At 35.4% G+C, this 22,527-nt stretch overlaps 1 protein-coding gene across 2 annotated transcripts in view; it reads left to right on the top strand.

Moving 5' to 3' along the window:
- Positions 1-207: 207 nt before the first annotated feature.
- The window catches only part of LOC141437961 (uncharacterized), a 153,994-nt gene continuing 131,674 nt past the window's right edge, over positions 208-22,527 (top strand). For both annotated transcript variants that reach the window (XM_074101569.1, XM_074101568.1), the window contains exon 1: positions 208-432. In XM_074101569.1, coding sequence (XP_073957670.1) covers positions 237-432 — 196 coding nt within the window. In that variant the 5' untranslated portion in view covers positions 208-236. The remainder of the gene's footprint in view (positions 433-22,527) is intronic.

The raw sequence follows: 22,527 nt of genomic DNA, 5'->3' as shown, positions 1-22,527 counted from the left end.
TGGTCTGACCGAAACCTTAAAACTCGTCGAGCTAAATTGTATATGCGTCAGGTTTTTTATAAGACACTATACACCCCGCTAGTTTTTGTAATTACTTAAAAACAATCCAAAAGTCACTGGCTACTTGAAAAAAAAGTAAAATCCTTCTGTCAAAAAGGATCTGATTCGAAGTTTGAAACTTCAGCCGCCAGTTGGCCGCGAGCGGTCGCCGCGAACGCACGCACGATGCCGCCGTGATGCTCCGTACGCTCATCCTGATATACGTCGCGTCGTTGGTTCATAGTGAATACAAGGGTGATATTGTGAAACATGTGCGTCATTCCAGCAGGACACTTATAAGGCATGGGAGGTCGAGGGCTCACCTGACGAGGCTACACCGGGCCAGGGAGCTCGTAGCCCAGGATATAGACGCGGAACGGAGCAGCGAGCTAGGTAGTCAACTTTTTATTAAGGCGGTATACGATGTCTTTAAACTGACATCCACTGAAATGATATTCACAGAGCTAGGTAGTTAAGTTTTTTAAGGCTGTATGATATACGGTATTTTTAAATGAAATCCATCCTGCTGATATCCACTGAAATGACATTCACATAAGTATACAAATTGGCAATATCGGAACAGAGCAGCATGCCAGGTATTCAAGTGTTTTTAAGGCGGTATGATACACGGTGTCTTTAAATTAACATCCACTGGAATGATATTCATATAAGTGTAAATTAGCACAGCGAGCTGGGCAGTATTTTTTTTAAGGCAGTGTGAAAGTGTACATTGAACTGATACTGGCATAAGTATCTGAATTGACTATAAAGAAATAGAGCAGTGAACTTATTAAGTTTTTTTTTTAATAGCGCCATGATACATGGTGACTTTAAATTGACATCCACTGAAATGATATTGACATAAGTATCTAAATTGCCAATATTGGAACAGAGCAGCAACTGAATTGTTATTCACGTAAAAATACTAATCATTATTGGTAATTTTAGATTACCAGATCTTTTAATTGTCCTTTATACGACTGAAAATATAACTGTATATAAAAAATAATCCGAAATATTTCAACGGGGTTAGGTTACTTTGATTTTATCTAATTATTTTTCATTGGAGTTTCGATTCCAAACAATGGTAACGCCTTTTATCCTCATCTCATCATCTCGTCCTTTATACGTCCCATTACTGTGCGGATAGGAATATTCACACATACCTTCGCATAATGTGTGCAGGTTCCCTCACGATGTTTTCCTTCAGCGTAGCTTATGGTATTTCAAATCTAATTTCGAATCCTATTTTACTCGCTGCAATATTTCGGAAGCATTGTTTGTATGTAAATACTTTATTGTACATAAAACATAAAATAATACAAAGAGAAAACAACAAACCCAAAAGAGTACAAAGGCGAACTTATCCTTAAAAGGGATCTTTTCAAGCTAACCTAAACTAGAAAAGAAAACTCAAAGATAAGCGAATAGTAATTTATGCACAGTGAGTAGAAAGAAATATATAACATAAATTAACTATACTAAATAAACAAGAATTAGTATGACAAATTATATATAATTACATATGCACATATAATATACTTACTATTTAACTGGACTTGATACACACCAACACATTATGAATAAACAATAGGTACATATAAATACTATTATTTCCACAGTTTCTTCAATCTTTGTAATAAGTTTAGTATAATTTTGTCAAAAAAAAAATACTTTATTATTTTAAAAAGGTAAGTCCAACTATGACAGTCATTAGTTACTTTCTTAGCACTAAAAGAGATGACGTTATTTTTAAAAAGATGCTACATAATTAACAAAAATATTCCAAATACTTTTTGTTATACGAAATAGTTACTTTTGTCATTTTTTGTATGTAGAGGAAATGATTAGGTGGTTTACTAAAATGTTTCGGCGAATAACGTTTCGCAACCTGTTTCATTTCGCAACTTTTCATTTCCCAACTGTTTAATATTTCTGAAACTGTAAATATTTCAGGATTTTAATAAAACTAACCTAACCTAACCTAAAGGGTTCTACACGATGGCCCTGAAATAAATCCTGAAATATTTACAGTTTTAGAGTTTGCGAAATGAAAAGTTGCGAAATGAAACAGGTTGCCAAACGTAACGTTGCGAAAAGGCAGTACTCGGATTAGGTTTAATCTGATTAAAGTAAATCGCCTGTCAATAATGACTATAATAATTTAATAATGGTAGATATTGATGTCTCTAAAAATATACTTAAAATAAAAAAAATCTAAGAACTGGCTCTTAAAGACATTCAAATTTTGACCTCGCCTAGTCTCTTTAACTCCTTCATGGCCAGCCCAGCATAAATTAAATTTAAAAAATTACTCTTACAACTATACAATTAAACCTTTATGTTTCCCTCTAGGTACTTAAATAAAAGTAAAATATGAGCACTTGTCAAAAAAACACATCAATCAATCATAAGTATATTAAATCATAATCATAATAATGTTGAGGGATGATTGATTGACATTCACAAACTATCAATCACGTTCGCTTATTTGGTTTCAAATTAGTTACTGCTCAGTTTTTTTTTTTTTCATAAAAATACTAAAGGTTTGTTTCACCACTCATTGATAAATTTTATCTGACAGTGAAATGTCATATCGTCTCTGTTTATTCGGACAAAGCAAACAGAGACGGCATCACAGATATGTGTCACATAAAATTCATCAACGATTGGTGAAAAAGGGGGTAATAACGACTTGGCTCTCGTAACGTGAAACATTAAATTTGGCAAATAGAAATTCTGGCACTACAAAATTCCCATGGGAAAACTGAAAGGTACAATAATTTAATACCTTTAAATGAGTAATTCTTGTATATTTATTTATTTTGGGGATCTCGATAATAGCTCTGGGGATTTCAATGAAATTTGCTATATAGAGGTTTTCAAATTCTTTGGTCTTATCTCCAGTAAAACGCGTATTCTCGTTTTTTTTTTTTTGCGCGTTGCCAACCTAGAGGCCTAAGATGGGATACCTCACGTGCCAGTAATTTCACCGGCTGTCTTACTCTCCACGCCGAAACACAACAATGCAAGCACAGATTTCATATGTTTTCCATTTTCGCCATAAATAAGGTGGCTTGGTTGAAAGTAAGCAATGGATGCAAGTAGACTTGATGGGTGGATTGATGAAGTAACCCGTGATTTTTATATTTTTTGACAAATATCAGCTAGAGCTATCCGCACTGGGCCCGCGTGGGAACTACGGCCCAAGCCCTCTTATTCTGAGAGGAGGCCTGAGCCCATCAGTGGGACGTATATAGGCTACGATGATGATGATGATGATCAGCTAGAGGCGTATGGAATGCCCTATCTGCTTCTGTGTTCCCTAATCGCTACAATCGGACCGTCTTCAAATCTAGGCTGAATGGTCATTTATTGGGCAAGCTTGCTCCAACTTAGTCCACATCTTTGCTTACCATCAGGCGTGATTGGTCAAACGTTGGCCTATTTCTTATACATAAAAAAAACATCGGCGAATAGGATTTATATTTCTCCGATTCAAGTCCAGTGGAACTCAACAAACGTCTTAGTGGATTCGGGTCGGACTCTCTCGAATAATTCCGCAAAGAAATACGTTCCACTTAATTGGAATGAATTACATGATCACTGAATTTTTAATGATTCGTAATGCGATTACCTAATTAAATTCTCTCTTTTAAGAACCTTGTCGGCTTAATACGAATTGCGTGGCAATGGAGGAAAATATATTGCTTTTAGTCCCAATTCTTCCGTCGGAATTTGAGTTTATTCTAGTTCTGAAACGGAAGTAAATAAATAAAATAAATATCATGGGACAATCGACGTCAATCGACCTAGTCCCAAACTGAGCAAAGCTTGTACTATGGATAACAGGCAACGGATAAACATACTTATATAGATAAATACATACTTAAATACATATTAAACACCCAAGACCCGAGAATAAACATTCGTATTATTCATACAAAATATCTGCCCCGGCCGGGAATCGAACCCGGGACCTCAAGCTTCATAGTTAGGTTCTCTAACCACTAGGCCATCCGGTCGTCAAATGTGATTAAGTAACAGATAAGTTTAATACAAAAATGTAAAGTTATATCTAATCAAAGTAGAATTTATACACGACAATTTTTATCTGTAATTAGGAGTTGGAAAATATGAATAATCTGTTGAAATGGAGTTTAGTAGGTGAGATTCTCACGCAATACGGTATTTGACAAGTCCTGATTTTGCCATATCTTAATATTATTATGAAAATATAGATAAACAGATAGTGTTTAGCGAAAAGAAAATTTAAATCGGTTGAAAATTGGATTTATAGTAATTTTTTGAAAAATCTATGTACCTGTCTCTTTCTCAAACGCTTTTCTCTATGCAGCAAGTATGGCGATACTGGCGTGTGACGTCACATGCCAGTATGTCTTTCTCTGTCTAATCTTGAATTTCAAACCTTTGTAACTTTGTTATTTGTAAAGGTAGCTTAAAAATTGTTTTTCTATTCGATAACAGGCATTGTGTAGTTTTAATTTATAAAACATATACAAAATAGTCAAATACCGTATTAGCTCAGTGTTACTTAAATACATAGCCACCCTTCATTTATTGAGATGAAAGTATACACGAAGTATCTACGAGGAATTCGCCGTAAGTCTTCTATCTTACGTCAATATTCACTATTATTCACGACTTTGTTATCCATTTGAAAATGACAACATTTTACTCGTATGTAGAATTATAAGCTTTTAAAAGAGGTTGTAAGCTCATAGACTAGACCATTAGACCCTAAGAACATAAAAAACATAATTAAGAATTTACTTATTAAGGGCAACTCATAGCCTAGCAACTAAAATCTTTAAAAATAAAGATTAGCTAGGAATATCATTTAACTAATTGTAAAATTGTTATGAAATAAACAGTTATAATTGAAATTTAATTTTTTTTATTAGCAGGGTGACAAAGAAAAGAAATAAAAGAAAAAAATAAAAAAAGGTATTTTCGAAATAAGTATTAATAAAATAAAATAAAGTTTCGTCACATCGTATTACGTTGCGTCACATTTGAGACCGTTATCAATTACTGAATTAAAAAATAAATGTACAGGGTAGCCCATTTAGATCGGTCAGTATGGGAAAGTGAAACTATGATACATACGAAGATCTGTTCTTAGGAACCATGTCATCGATTTTAATAAGAAGAAAAACTGCATTCATACATTAAAAAAACCTGTACTCAGCTCGGGAATCGAACCCGGACGTTTTGAAATATAAAACTTTAATTATTAAAGAATATGATAACAATGCATTTTATGTATTTTATATACTAATATCGTGTTTCATAGTAACATTTATTGCTTATGACCGACTACTATCGATATCCAAATAAGTTTGTTTTTTAAAACGACCTGGTTCGATTCCCGTACTTAGAACAAGTTTTTTTATGTTTGAATGCAGTTTTTCTTGTTACTAAAATTGATGGCATGGTTCCTTAGAACAGATCTTCGTATGTCTTATAGTTTCAGACTTTCCCATATTAACCGATCTAAATGAGCCACCCTGTATTGTGCAAGTAAGGAATTACTAACACGATGTGCAAGTAAAAAGATATTAAAAGCCCGCAACTGGAGACTGAAGGTTTTTCGAGTCGAGCTTCGTAATGGAAATACCGGCCGTGAAACAAAATTTTACATTTATTAACAAATAAAATGGTGAGAATTGTCACAATGCACTTGGAATTTTTAAAGGCGCTCCCCGTTTTCATTGAATATTTTACCATTTCATTATAAAATCTTGCATTACAGCCATTTCAATATTTTACATTTACAATATTTTTTTCATAACATTTTTGTGTCCTATCCTGCCTTTTCGCAGAAATACAATTCCCAAATGTTTCATTTGCTTAAGTGTTTTATTTCCCAACTCTCAATTTACTCCGAAACCAAATTATTTCTTGGTGTATTATTTCGGGTATTTGATGGGTTTTATAAAACACAGTAGGTACCTAAGTTAGCTTAAGTGGTTATTATGAAAGTTCGAAAATAAATGGTTTCAGAGAAAATCGTGAGTTGTGAAATTAAACAATTTGGCAAATGGAACATTTATTGGGAATAATATTTCGCCGAAAAAACAAAGAACATTTTAAAAGATTTTCACCGAAATATTTGATTCAACGTGAAGAGACGACTTAACATCGATTTTTCGACTTTGTTTGATTGCAATTTGTTGATGTTTTCATACATTGTTGGTTTTTTCAAATGTCCTATTAATTTAAGACGTGACTATAATCTGTAGTCTACTTAAACCAATAAGTTGCTAAATTGTTCCAGAATAATATGAAGACAATGTGTACAAAATACCCAGATAAAAATATAAAATATCCATTAATCATAAACATTCGTATTTAGCGATGTTTGGAAATGATTTCGAGCAGCATTGGCGATCCCTTACTTGAAATAGCCAATCCACTACGTATGTAATTATGTCAAAAATACTTTTGAAGTAAGTCATAAGGAACATTGTAAATCAGTTCAAAAAGTATATTTGTAAATATCTCGTTGAGTTTCTTGCCGGATTCATCTCAACAGAGATTTTCCGAACCGATGGTTGTTTTTTTTTTGATATCAATATGTGCTTGTTATAGCCTAAATTGAATAAAGATATTTTGGCTTTGTAGACTAGACCTATCCCTACCGAGATTTAAACCGGGTACCTACTTACTTGGCTATTTGGCCATCAAAAATCCACATTAGAAACATGCAAATTGTCACGGTTAAAAGCACAATGTCAATTACTTGGACACGAGCTTGTCGAAGACTCGTAAAGTACTGTAAAAAACTTAAGTCCCTCAGTAGCTGAAGTGTAAAATAATAATAAAAGTCAAGATTAACTTAGGTCTTATTACAAAGAAAAGCCTGGGCGGCGCACTCCAGTTCAAAAGTTCTTAAGATTTTAATCAAACCGTTTTTCATTCTGTGCTTTTCAGTTGAAACAAAACTCTATCGACGACTTTCCTGAGATGAAAGCTTTAATTTCCTGAAACTTACAGCACATAAAGAATATTATTGAGCGTCCTGTAAAAAAAAATCAGTTTGAGATATAGATCTCCCAAACTCCCAAAGTCTCCCAAAGTCAAAATCGATCAAAACTTTATGCATTCCGAAGGCAAGCTCACGTCGTCTGCCGCCGCCCCCAAAGTTAGCGAAGATCCGAGTTCGTGATGTAGGAAGATTATTATATTCATTAAAACATACGTGACCTTATTAATCATGCAGTGTTTTCCATAATAACTTTCTAGTTTTCATTAAAATGACCTAGTTTATAGTTTCGATTGCATGTAATGCATAAAATTGCCCCAGCATATTTCAGAGGCACGGAATTGTTACTAAAACGTGACATCATGCACTGCAAGCGTTTTGACAACGCCAGTTCGTGAACAATTTATGAGATTGCGATTGTGTAGATTAAACTCATATTCCAAATACCACAAATTAGCTATTTATGAGGGCTGCGCACGATCGACGCGGTGAACGTTAACTCTATTATTTGTATTCTTTGCGCGGCCGAGCTGCTCGCCGCGCAATAATTATTTGGCAGCACACTCAATAAACTGAATAACGTTGGCTATGTCCAAAACAAAATAACAGAAAATGTCGAATTTCTTTTAAACTTTTTCCCAAAATTTACAAAATTCTACGCATTTTACTTAATTTTTTCTGTAAAATGTATTAAAAAACTAAAAAAAAATTGGTAGATATCGGTAAATTAATTTTAAAGTTTTGGAGTGATTTGGAGTAATGGTTTTTTTTTAATTAAAATGTACCTACAGATGCTTATGTTTAAATCGAAAACTTCAGACACGTCAATCGTGTTTTTAAAAAAGTTCGATTAATGCATAATATAAACTTAAAACTTTCTTAACTATTTCAAAAAGCAGATTTCTATTCGTTTGTTTTCCTAAATCAATAATTCTACTTGATTTCTACTTATTTCCTAGTTGCACATCGTTTTCTTAAGACAATTAAAACCGATTTGTATACTTTAAGACTGACTACAGGGATTAAATAAAAAAACAAAGATTTCGTAGGTTCGTAACTTCAACCCCCGGCTCGCACCTCCGAGTTTTTCGAATTTCTTGTGTGAAATTACATTAGAAATTTACGAGTTTTACGCTGAAGAAACACATCGTGAGGAATCCTGCACAAACCTGCGAAGAAGTTCAATGGTGTGTGTGAAGTTCCCAATCGGCACTGACCCCGCGTGGGAACTGCTGTCCGAGCCCTCTCATTCAGAGAGGAGGCCTGTCCCTTTCTATTCTATTCTATCGATCCGCCTCTCGACAAACTACTTTCAGGAGTTCTTTTAGTAACTACTTTTAATAAGAAGATAGAAAGAAGATCTCCACTGCTTAAGTTTAACAGTTGCCTAACAAACTTTTTCATTTTCATTTGAATCATATTTACATTAAAGTACCTACTATCCGCCTACTTTCAGGGCGGTAATATATCAAAACTTGCTTACTAACCGACATGATGGATATTCTAGAAAACTTTAGTGGAAAACTATTTACGTATATAAACTTGTGCGTTAAGCAGCATTTTCACCAATAATGTGCGAGAATGTGTTGCGAAGGATGTGTTTTTCACTAACCAATAGAAACGCTTAATTTACACATCCTCGCACAGCACATCTTTGGTGGAAACAGCTGAGCGGAGCGAGGCGAGGTAAACGAAGCGTTTCTATTGGTTAATGAAAAACATATTCCTAGCAACATATCCTCGCACATCTCTGGTGGAAACGCTGCTTACAATAAATCAGGTTTTACTTGAATCTCACTACTATTTTCACTACTATATTATTAAATAGGAAAGCTTGTAAGTCCGGTTATTTGTTTGTTTGTTACTTCATCACGGTTACCGTTAACCGCATCAGATCAAATGGAGTTCGGTACCTATAAAGATAGTTTAGGTCCCGAAGAAGGACATAAAGGATAGTTTTGTATACTGGAAAATTGCAAAGTTCCCGCGTGATAGCTATAAACGAATTCAGCGCGGACGTTTTTAACTATCACTAAATGTTCACATTACATGTTGGAAAAGCCTTGGTAGCTTAGTGGTTTGACCCGGGCTTGCATCACTGGGGTTTTTCGAAATTCACGTGCAAAGTTAAATTTAAAATTTGCCATGAGCTTTACGGTGCAAACGTCCTGAGGATAGCTACAAGTCTACGAAGCAATTCCATTGTTTAATGAATCAGGCGTTGCTTTGCAGAGGTCCATATCAATGAACTATTTAAAGAATTACTTTGCCAACACGCAACCTCACTATAGCTACGTCCATACGACAAAAGAGTGTCTGTCTGTGTCTGTCTCCACACTGTAAGAACACACACAAATTACACAAACCCAACCATCACCGGTTCACACTAACGCGTTTCGAATTCATCCGGAGTTCACCCTACATTCTCCATCTTAAAGTTAGCATTTTAAGCGTGAATAATAAACACACATACAAACTTTCGAAGTTGCAATATTTCCTTTGCCTTAACATCAAAGGTTCAACTTATAACCTTACAAGTTGCTGCCCCAGATTCTTAAACGGAGCCAAAAGAACGCTCCAAATAACTTTGCCTGAAACCCGTCCATTTCAGAACTGAATAAAAGCAATTTAAGCGGCAAGTGGGATTACCGTCACCTCGTATTATTTTGACAATCAATTATATCTGATGAGCGTCAACTGGCGAAAGATAAATGAAAACCTCATTTCCTATTTCACAAAACGTGTTTGACTAAAGCATTAGTTAGTAGCGTAACTCACTTAGGTTTAGCTCAGACAGGCTGGCATACAAATGATGTTTCGATTTTGTTTGAATGATTTTGAATACAGATAGTGCAATTATTAAACAAGGTGTTAATTAAATAACTGAAAACCAGAAAGTAAATTGCTCAGAATCGAGAGTAGAATCGATTACACTATCTACCTTTGAAAATTAAACTACCCATGAAAATTAAACTTTCCGAATAGGAGAGATGAAAAGATATCAAAAAACATATCATACATGCACATACATACATATACTCGAAAAACATAACCCTCCTTCGAGCAGTCGAGTAAAAACATTCGGGTTGACCTATTCAACTAAAGTACAGTAAAATTTTGAAATAATGAATCAAGTTTATTTTAAGTTATAGTTAATCCAATACTTGTTGGTATAATTATTTAATTGGTACATTATTATTATTTTCAAATTCAAATCATATGATATAATTTTTTTCTATTTAAATAAAAATCCAGTTTATAAATAACCCGATATTTAAACTGGCACGTGCTGGCGTACTTTAAGCAAAAAAATTTGTTAACTAAGAGTGGAAAATAATTTTGACTATTTATTAATTTAAATAATTGACTACTATGTGCCATTTATGCTGTATATTTCCCGTTACGATAAAAAAAAAATAGATCGTCAAATTTCCGCTTATGTGGCAGCCGGATTCGGCCAGCATCAACGCCCGGGTATCGATTACTAAAGTTGAGCGATACTTCGAACGGCCGCGGAAAACTCTATAAATATGGTCTCACTTTTGACAGCTCAGCAAATTATGTACTCGCACTCGCTGTCAGTGACTTGGGGTGCCACAAAAAATAATAAGTTTGCTGAAATGCTTGGACTATGTCGGGTATACAACTACCGTTAGACCTAGACATGCTTACATTATACACACACAGAAATAGTAATCCATACTTATCCATCCATAATAATATTATAAATGCGAAAGTGTGTTTGTATGTTTGTCCGTATTACACGTCAAAACGGAGCGACGTGATTTTTGGCATAGATAGGTTATGGGCCAGAGAGTGACATAAGCCACTTTTTGAACCGGAAATGCAGTTCCCGTGGCAACAGCGCGCGATAACTGAATTCCACGCGGGCGAAGCCGCAGGCAAAAGCTAGTAATAGAAAAATAAAATATATATATGTAGAATTATGAGTATGGTCCTTGTATGGTCATTACTATGTGTGGTTTATTAAGGATTGGCATTATAGCACTTACGAAACGCCAGTGTTGCCATGCGTGGCGCGCTTGACAGAGCCTGAGATCTGGACGCGGGAAAAGCGATCGTCAATTGTCAGTTTGTAAAAGAAGTCTGGCCCGAGTCTACAGTCTCAGGAACTGTTACGCGTTTCTTTATTATTTAGCTAGGCTTTTCCTTAAGTTATTGTGAATCGTTATGATAGCTGCATTTCTAAGATTTCAGTGAACGAGTGTCGTATTGTTTTGGTTTTATCTTGACCACAATTAGTGGACTTTTGTTAGTTCTTCAAAATAGTTTCATTCTCTGCCCGAATCCCACTTGTTAGGCCCACATTGATCATGTTACGGTCGGATCCCGGCTCTCTAAGTCCTATCTTACGACATATATATCACGGAACGTAACGGACAGACATACTTAAACACTCAAAAGCACCCGCAACGCGCCGAATACTCGTGCAGTATCACCGCTCAATCACTTTGTGGCGGAAATCGAAGACGCGGATGTGTTCGCCGACAGTTGGCATTCCTTGTTTAACAAGATATATATCTCTACTGTAATATATATTGTTAATAGTTTTAGGTTTTTCTTTTTGTTTTTTAACTAATTAGGTACTAGCTTTATAGGCGCTTTGGTTCATACTGTAAGCCTGTAAACGTTAATTAAGAACAAGTTAGTATTTTTCATACAAAATCTGCCCTGACGGAGGATCTATGAATAATGTAATGATCAAATTTTATATTTTCAATTTGTGTCGATTTAAATGTGTGTACAGTCGAACGAATTGAATCATGACCCAGGGTGGAACCTTTGTGTTACTAATGTCATGTTGACATCTCATACTTTTGTCAAGGAGATCTTAGTGAAATTGAATATTAAAAGGTTCCACCTTTCTTTGGTCATGATTCAATTTGTTCGACTGTACATCTGAAAAGTATTTGTCGCATACATTTACTTGCCCGAATTTAATTTGACCCAATTTCACTTGCCATACCAACGTTTGCCATAAAATATATAGAACCGTACTGTTTTCTGGACTTTTTTAAATGTCATCTTATAGAATGCAGTAAACCAACTACTATGTTAGTTTAATATCAACTCTGAAGAAAATAATATTTCAGAAACAACTTACTTTATGGCAAATGAGAATTATGGAAATCGATACATTATTGCATATGAAATTCGGGCAAACGATAGAGAACCGTTTTGCTACTGTATTTCGTACGGTGAGTGGGAGATCCGGAGGCCCAACTCCAAAGTCATAACTGTAATGGATCAAGAGATGGAAAATTGAATTTTCACTTGTCATGCTCGTAAAGTTCGTGTTTATGCTGGATCTAGGCGACATAAAATGACTTTTCATGCTATTAAAGTGAAAGACAGAGACAAAAAAAAGAAGTCTAAGACCAAGGAAATCAAGTAAAAACAGCCATAAACAAAAAAGTTTCTACATATTCTTTTGATTACTACGAGCATTAAATCCATTTGCCCCTCGACGAGTCTATCCACCCTCGCCGTACCAGCTCGGGTGGCTACATGAACGGCTTAAGTAAAATGGCTCGTTTTATGTTCTTGTTGTTCAATCTACTATTAGCCTACTGTAGGTAACTTTTACACCATATTTTTACCGTACGTGGAGCATATTGAATGCAGTCTCCAATAAGAACCTCTTCGATAGCTTCGTGGAACGTATTCACTGCCGCTTTTGGGCGGTATCTTGAACCTGGTAAAAAGTTTAGACTGTATGGCAGACATAACATACTCTTGTCATACATACAAATCTGTGCGGAACCTTCGGTGCGCGAGTTGACTCGCACTAAGCCTGTTTTTGTACTATGCTATAAAAGATATATTTTTTCTCTAGTAACATTTTACCCGTCTTGTGAGATTGCCAGCGGTGACACAGATGACCTAGACGGAAATGTGAGGCAGACCTAGTCTCAAGCGACAGGCCGGATATTGCTAATGTCAGACTCAGAGAGAGGTCACTATGTATCACTGTGTATCATTGTTGTGGCATTTTACTCTAGATACTTAAAGATGATTGATACTTTTTCCCGTACGAAAGTCTTTCTCGTTTAAAAGAAAGTACAAAATATCTCCTTACAGGTGAACATAAATGATATACGAATACTTATCAAAAGAAAATAAGGACAACTTAAGTTCGATCGGTAAAATAAAACCAACAATATGTACGTTTTTATCTGAATAAAATTTAATTCAATTATATCCCAACCTAACCTGACCAACAAAAAGCTGGAAAACCCATGACTTTGTCACTTCAAAGTTCTTATGTGAATTGGAGTATTCCTACACAAACTATTTTTTTTTTTCAAATCGATTCATAAGTAAATGACGGAGTTCTCAAGTAACAACCAAAAAAATACAACCGAATTGATAACCTCCTTTTCCTTTAAATCGCTTTAAAAAACATGCTGTCATTATCAATATAATGACACGTCATTGAAACGTTAGATATAAGACAAATGTAAGAAGTGATCAGTTTGAACGTCAGTCAGGTTATCATCTGACATTGCATCACGCGAGCCAACCAATCCCTGCATTCTTTCTGAATTTAAACCAATCAACATGCATGTCTATTTACAACCTCGAAATTGATTCGTATTTGAATCATAAATCGTTTTGGTTTTAGGTATGGCCACTTTTTGTGTGGAATTTGTTTTGAGTTACGCTTCCTGATATTATTTGTTCGTAGAAAATTGCTACTTGAATGCTAGATCAAGATTATCGCGAGCGGAACGGTTTTCGAAACTGCGGAACTGGTTTTATTCATAATTAAACGGGAAGGTGTGAAAAAGCTATGGTGGCCTAGGTGTTTTGACCTATGGTCTCACATGCAGATGAAACACTTTAATAATTTATTGAATCAGGCGTTACTATGCGGAGGTCCATATCAATGAACTAAAACAATAACTTTGCTCACCCGTGACCTTATTATAGCTAAGTTTATGCAAGATATGCGTGTTCATGCAGTTCCTCCACCTCCACACTAGAACACACACAAATCACACAAACCCATCTATCGCCACCACTACATTACACTGACGTTTCGAACTCAACCAGAGCTTATTATTATTTCTCTCTCTCTCTCTCTCTCTCTCTCTCTCTCTATATTTTTTCTCAAACCACCTACAAATAAAATTTTAATAACTTTGAATCGTCATTATTTTTTAAAACCACCTTGAATTTTTATCTATTTTAGTTATTGCTGAAATTTGACCTTAGCCGTAGTAAGAGACAATTGAATGTTGTGTGTGAAGTTCCCGATCCGCACTAGGGCGGCGTGGAAATTACGGCCCAAGCTCTCTCATTCCAAGAGGCCCTGATACAAACGGCGTACACTGCCATCTACCGGCGAGTAGCGAAGTAATTTATATTAGTTTAGACAGGTCCTATAATGCCTTTTTATTTTCGAGCTACGGACCCCTAACAAACCAGCAAATCTTACCAAACATCATAAATTAACGTTATAACTAGTTACATAAGGAAAAATGTCAAAACAAGTTTTTCCAGCTGAGAACATACAAAATATAACTCCCCCCTTATAACGATCGGCATCCATCTCTGTCAGAAGATGCTCCGGTATGATTGAATATGGTATTACCGAAGATATTGTCAGAGCCTATTGTTAGGGCATAGTTACATTTATACGGAACCGCTGAAAAAATCATGATGTTTACATCATTCATCATCATTTGGTACTATCTTGCTGGCCAGTGCTGCGACACTCCATACAATAGAGCAGGGGTGGCCAACTTGATTAGACCCAAGGATCTACTGTTTACTGATGAACCCCTGTGCGTTCTACCAATTACATACTTCTTGAAATCTTACATGAAGCAGCATAGTTCAGTATTAATATTTTTTGCCTTGCCACGATCGACTGGACTAATAGTCGCGATCGACCGGTTGGCCACCCCTGGAATAGAGCACTTACCCACAGCTTTCCTTGATACTTACAAGGAAAGATACCCAAGTCTCCGGTTTCAATTTGATTTATTTTGATATAATACGGTATTTGACTGTTTTGTATATGTTTTATAAATTTAAACTACACAATGCTTGTTATCGAATAGAGAAACAATTTTTAAAATTGAAGATTTGGTTTGAAATTGAAGATTAGACAGAGACAGACATACTTGCATGTGACGTCACACGCAAGTAGCGCCCTACTTGTTGCATAGAGAAAAGCGTTTGAGAAAGAAAGGTATATAGACTTTCCAACAAATCACTATAAATACAATTTAAAACCAATTTGAGTTTTCTCTACGCTAAACACTGTCTATATATCTATATTTTCATAATAATATTAAGACATGGCAAATTCAGGAGTACTCAAATACCGTATTATGATAAGGAGTAGTCCAAAATATCAGACACGTATTTTTTAGGGTTCCGTACCAAAAGGGTAAAAACGAAAACCCTATTACTAAGACTTCGCATCATTCTCATGAACTGTGATAGTAAGCCAGTTGACATTTTCACAGATTATGTACAACTGTAGCCGCTATAACAATAAATACTAAAAACAGAATAAAATAAATATTTGAAGGAGGCTCCCATACAATCTTTAACCTATTGGGAGAAAATTGTCCTTCATAGTACTACTGAAAAGTGACCATGCCCACTAACTTAAGTAGAGAATTTTGTTCTTTAGGTTTCATATTTATTTAGTTTTTGTTGTGTTGATCTATTTTTTTTTAATTAAGCCAGGGGGTATAAAAGTTTAAACAATTTTCTCTCACAAAACTCACGACTTGCAGTTCACATACAGACACTAGTTAATTTTATTCTGAAACTTCACGTAACTCTTGATTCAATTCTTCAATGCTGCTTGAGAAGCCATTACTGCCCTCTTAAGCCAAAATGCCCTGTCACAAAATCACTTTTGAGTTATTTACAACATGTAGCTTTTAAGACATTCTGCATTGCAGTATAATCGACAATTGTACTCTTGCTGGAGAAACCCTGCTGCGATCAACATTGAAGCTTACAGAGGGGAAGCAATCCCCTGTCGACTATTGGAGCGTGTAATCTGCAAGTGGTTAACCCACTGACCGGAGTCCAGGTCTAATTGCAAGCGAATCGGTCTCCTAGCCCGTTGTCCGTTCAAACAGCTATCGTATGCAAGTGTTTAGTGTAATAATTAATGTATTATGTAGTCTTTCAGTTAGATTATCTTACTGTCATTTGGTGCGCATATGGAAAAGAAACGACTCGAAATTATACGTCAAAGAATAAAAATGTTAATTTGAAATATATCGACTAGGAAAATTGTCCATCCTGAGTATCGTCGAAAATGATATCTCGTCTCATGAGACGTTTTTTTTCGGCATACAGCCAATTTGTCGATTTTACCATGGTAATGGTATGCCGTAAAAAACGACCACTTGTATTTACGTACACTCAGAAATATGACTATATTGTAAATATGTTCTACCCGAAATCATTTGTTTTGGGCCTAGATATTTGTTGTGACTTGATTTATTCTTTATTGAATCCTATAAAATTACGATTTAAAGCAGGGATGGGGAAACGTGGCCCGCGGGCCATCTCCGGCCCGCGAAGGCTTGAAATCCGGCCCGCTCCTCAACGGTTAATGGCATCGGCTTGAAATTAAGTACGGAAATAAGGCTTGAATGACAATGCAAGTACAGTCAACAAAAAGTGCAGTCAGCAAAAAGCTTGTATTAAAAATGAATTTTTAACAAAACTTATTTTACTTCATTGATATGGATCTCCGCAAAATAACGCCTGATTCAATCAATTATACAATATTTATTTTATTTTAGTACACTAGCCTATATATACATGAATGGCCTTCTCTTTGACAAACAAAACTAAAAAGTTGTGATTGTGAACACATTTTCCGACACGCAAAATATTGTGTCAAAAGTACTTTGAAAGCTTTCACAATCTTTCAATCTCATGCTGTCATGCAAGATGAAAGATTGCCGCAAAGATGCAAACAACAGGTGATCTGAAAGTCAGGAAAAATTAACAAAGGGCTAATGCTGGCCCAAAAGCGTTATGTATGGTAAAAAAATAACTATTTCTTATTACTTGTGTTTACTTGCGGCATAAATCCTGTAGTTGAATTAAAGTTATGAAGTTTTATTACATTCCCGTGGTAATTCCCAAAAATTATGCCGTATTCTTCATTGACATTGCACTAAAAACAACTGTGTCAAATTTCATGACTCTAAACGGAGCGGTTTTGAGTTTTTAAGATTTTATTCAGATCCCGTGAGAATATCGAATAAAAAGTACCCTATAATGGTATGCCAGATATCCAATTTTCTACATACCAAATTTCATTAAAATTTGTCCAGACGTTTAAACATGAAGAAGTAAAAAACACACACACACACACACACACACACACACACACACACACACAGAACTCACTAACGTTCACATTTATAATATTAGTAGGATATTTGATAGCTTTCTCAGTGATTGCCATTTTACCCCCTTTGGAACTTCACCTGATGCCGGGCAGTAGGCTATAGGGTTTCTAACTGAATGCCTAAATCAGCCTAGGCAAATGTTCAAAGCCAAGGACCTCAAAACGAGCTTGTGACAGGACTACAAAGCCAAAGTTTAATCTGAATCGCCTTTGTACTCAATTTGACTAAAATATTCCTTTGATAGTTTGAGCACAAAACATAACAAGTGCTATCTGTTAGGAGAATATCGGATTGACATGATATATTTGCATTTGATTTGTACTTGCACGACTTTGCCCACGGATAGAGCTCTCTGGCCCGTGGGAATTTCGAAAAATGCGTCGTCCTTCTCTATGGCACAAGTGGAAACTATAAACAAAATTTTAACTTTCTGAGTCAAATGATTTGGGTACACGTTGGTAGATCATCATCATCATCATCATCCCAGCCTATATACGTCCCACTGCTGGGCACAGGCCTCCTCTCAGAACAAGAGGAACTTTGGTAGATAAATAAATAAATTAGTCAAGTAAAATTTTTCATTGAGCTTGTGCAAAATGATATTTTGCGTCCGGTGGATATCTTGCTGGGTTTTCTCCCTTTTCCCAACTCACGATTCCCAACTGTTTCATTTTCCAACTGTTTCATTTCCCAACCTCTCGATTCATTATGATACCATGTTTTTTTCGGAACTTTCATAAAACAAACTTAACCTAACCTAAAGTGTTCTATTGGCTCTGTGCAAGACATTAGTGCAAAACAAGCACAACATAGCGCTTGCAACTTTGTTAGCTAGACTCTGACGTTTTGAAATTTCATCGCGACATTGTGCCAAAAATCTAACCTTTCACGTATTAATTTATAATACAAAATTACTGTGATACCGTGATTTGGGTGGACAAAAGGTTGTGAATCCATTTTTGAAATGAGGTAAGTAAAATTTATTCAAAAAGTGTGTTTTATTTTGGTTATGTCAGGGTTTGTTTACTTCATGTTTAGTTGTACTTTTACTGTAAAACAAAAAGATGAAGCTAGTTTAATGGTTTCTTTAAATAATAGTAAACATATCGATCGTTCTTGTATCGCTAGTAATAAATTAATATTGTTCTCACATCAAAATGAGTATCACTTGAAGTTGCTCTAACCGGATGCCAAGTGGTTAGAGAACCTGACTACGAAGCTTTAAGGTCCCGGGTTCGTTTCCCGGCCGGGGCAGATATTTGCATGAATAATGCGAATGTTTGCTCTCGGGTCTTGAATGTTTAATATGGATTTAAGTGTGTATTTAAAGTGCTGTCTTTGCCAACAAACTGCTTAGCAGTTTGGCGAAAATAGACCGGTTTTGTGAGTATTCGATATAAAATTTTAACCACCAACCACTTCAAAAGGAAAGTTGTTGGTATCTGCTGGAAATGTCCGGGATATATTAATTAATTCCTAAGAACAAAACAGGGATAGTGTTCAATAATTCAAGCTCGCATCATAAGACAAACATGTATTACTAAAATTAAGTAGTTAAGTCTAAACCAATTGCTTTGTTAATGACAGATTCATTGAGTATGACAGACGACAGAGCCTTTATTATTTCTACTTTTGGCCACTATGAGCGCTGCGATAGATTTAATTACTCCCACCTAGTACTTCGCACCCAGCGAATAAAAACATAAGAAAATACATTGAAAAAAATTTTTGGTTTCGCAGGAAATTGAGAGTTGAGAAATGAATATGTTGGCAAATGAAACATTTGGCAAACAATAACTGCGAAAAGGCAAAACCCTGATTTTTTACCTTTTGGTAACACATTTTAACTCTCACCTGAAAGCAACATCATATGTAGCTACCCTTAGCAAAGCCGCTAAGATTTATATCCATAAAATAAGAGACAATATACCTTAAGCGAAACACTATACTTTATCTTGATGTCACTAAGAGTGAAAATAACTTACAAGCTTATCAAAGGGTGCCTTCGACCTGATCAAAACTTCTTAATAAAGAAGTCTTGATCAATACATACCGAACTCATAAGATCTTATTAGAAATAACGGGACACATGGCAGAAACTTTGGTTATTGCAATTTATACTTAATCCCAGAGACTGATATTAGTTCTGTGTACTAGGTATATTTTACTTGGTATAGCTACCGAGTATTTACTTGTTTACCGAGTAGAAACGGAAGAATAACAAAGAATAATAAGCGTTGGCCTCTTTAGTTTATAATTGCGGGGTATTGTGTTAAAATAGGGCGTTGTTTTTAGTAATGGATTGTTTATTTTTTAATGAATAGAATTACATAATTAAAGTTTACCGAGAAATTCCCCTACGTATAGTAAGATTCAATGCAAGTTATACGGTTTAAGACATCAAAAGCTATTTTTACCTTACAAATCAATATGACAATCAGCCTTGTTATTTTTATTCTGATGTAGGTACTGTCATAAATAACCGGCCAAGAGCTTGTCGGACACGCCCATAATATAGGGTTCCGTAGCCGTTACAAAAAAGCATACTATTCGTACTAAACAAGTACTTAACATTTTTCAGTAATCAGTAACCAGTAATCAGTCATTTATTTGCTCAAACATGGTACAAAGAAGATGGTTGTCATACAATTTATAGTGCGACATGTTTTGTCAGAAAGACGTTGAAAATATTTTAAAGTTGTGTGTATCACTTGAATTTATAACAGTAGATAACTATCTACAATAATATTCTAATCTAAATTATACGTGTCATTTAAATACTCTTGAATTGAATAATAAGCTTTTGTTATTAAATAATTTCTCAAGCCTGCTTAAATTCGTTTATGCTTTCTAACTTAATAATAGTTTTTGGTAATTTATTAAATATTCTGTGGGCCATTCCAAATACGCTTTTTGACAAAAAGAGGTTCTTGATGGCTTGCAACTAATTTTCCCATGTTGACGTAAACTATAAAATTTTGAAATTTATGTAATATATAAATTGACATTTCATAGACATAAAGTCAAAGTAGAGTTAATAATATCATCATTTTTGTAAGGATTTTGTATTTTAAATAGGATTTTATAAGTTTAGTCTGCTATTTACTCTTAAACTAATAACAGTTCTAAGCAAAACCTCATGACTTACAAAAAAGTACACTTCCTTTTCTACATTTATTACGATACGAGATTATTTCAAAGTAATGATGATATTCTAGGGACTTGCCTGCAAAATGACAACGTGAGTAACCGTTCACTGCGCTGTGCAGGACAAGGTGAAACCATCAAACTATTTTCCCAAAAAAACCGTTATGAAGGTTTCCATTATCAACATCATCATCATCAGCAACCTACAGCAGTCCACTGCTGGACATAGGCCTCTTCCATGGCGCGCCACAACACCTAATCTTCAGTCCCTCGCATCCATCCGCCGCTAGCAACCTTCTTAAGGTCGTCCGTCCACCGTGCCTCAGGACTACATTGCGTTATCCCGTCCTTGGTCTCCATTCGAGGACTCGTCTGCTCCACCGTTGATCGGTCCTGCGACAGACGTGGCCAGCCCAACGCCACTTCAGCGAGTTAACTCTTTGAGCAACGTCGGTGACTTTCGTTCTTAAACATTGTTATGAAGAAAATACAAACCGATACATGGATGCACAGAAAAACCAGAAAAAGAGACCGGCGCTGGGAATCGAACCCAGGTCCTCAGCAATCCGTGCTGCGTGCTATAACCCCTACACCACCGCTGGACAGGAATCTAGACACGAATTTTTTCCTATGCATACATATCTCAGGTTGCTTATTTCTACTACGCTACTTATGCAGCAGCACTAGCGACATCTATGTTCCGCTCTCATCGAGAGACGTCACACTCTTTCGGAACCAACCGCTCACCCAGACAAGAGATGTCGCTACTAAGCAATAAAATTATGATTGTTTTTTTTTTTGAGTTGAAATAAAAAAAAAAAAAACCAATCATAATTGTTATGAAGGTATAAATACTACTTATCCTCGACCGATGATCACAACCACTCTGATCTGGTGCAGCTGACTAAAAAATAACAATATATTTACATAATTTTTCAAGCGTTTCAACCGCATAATTTTCCTGTTTACTTTTTTACGAATTCGGCTGTAGATTTTGATGGCGTTTTCAATTATTTGTTAGAGTCTCTTTATTTCTACTATAAAATAAATAAATAAATAAAGCCTTTATTCTCTGACCAAAATAAAAAGTAGTAGGTATAAATTTAGCTTATAAACTAATGTACAAAATAAAATATGAGTAGTTTAAAATAATAGTAGTAGTAGTAGTTAGTTAGGTAGTTAGTCAGGGGGACAAAGTCTAGACAAATTTTTCCATCATCTATCCAGTACTTTACTCCCCACTATAATTTTATGTAAATACGTATTCGGCAACCATTTAATTGGTCAGGTTGTCCTTGGGCATAGGCCTCCCCTAGTTTCTTCCACTCTTCCCTGTCATGGGCTAATCTTCTCCATCCTTTTGGTAAGTCATCTTCCCATCTTTTTATTGGCCTTCCTTTTCGTCTTTTTCCATTCCTAGGATACCATTCCATTACGTCCTTCGTCCATTTTACTATAGATAACTAAAAATCTGTATCAGAATATTCGGCCTTTACAGAAAAGCGTCCAGAAAAGTGAGACGGTTTAAACGCTCGAATAATCGCCCTTAATCAATTCGTATTTGTCTTTCATAATCATAATTTTTTACTTCCATCGCATCAATCCTGCGCGTCAATCTTCATTCAGATTGTAAACGCACAGTTTTTCTATTCTTAGTCTATAAAATTCTTGTAGCCGTAAATTTTCTTTTATTAAAATCCTCCTACCACCCTTATTGACCCATAAGGTCCCGATACTGTAGGATATAATACTTTATTATTTTGAACACGTACCCATAAAGTATAGAAAGTATTTTACGACTCAGTAGGAGCAGCATCGTATCGAGATGCTCACTTTTAAGATTTCCTGAATTAATTTCGATACAGTCGTGTTAAGAATACCAGTGAGATATTGATCGATCAAAGCATA

Source organism: Choristoneura fumiferana, chromosome 18, assembly GCF_025370935.1.
Source record: "Choristoneura fumiferana chromosome 18, NRCan_CFum_1, whole genome shotgun sequence".
NCBI classification, from domain to species: Eukaryota; Metazoa; Arthropoda; class Insecta; order Lepidoptera; family Tortricidae; genus Choristoneura; species Choristoneura fumiferana.
This window is presented reverse-complemented; position numbering and strand designations above follow the sequence as displayed.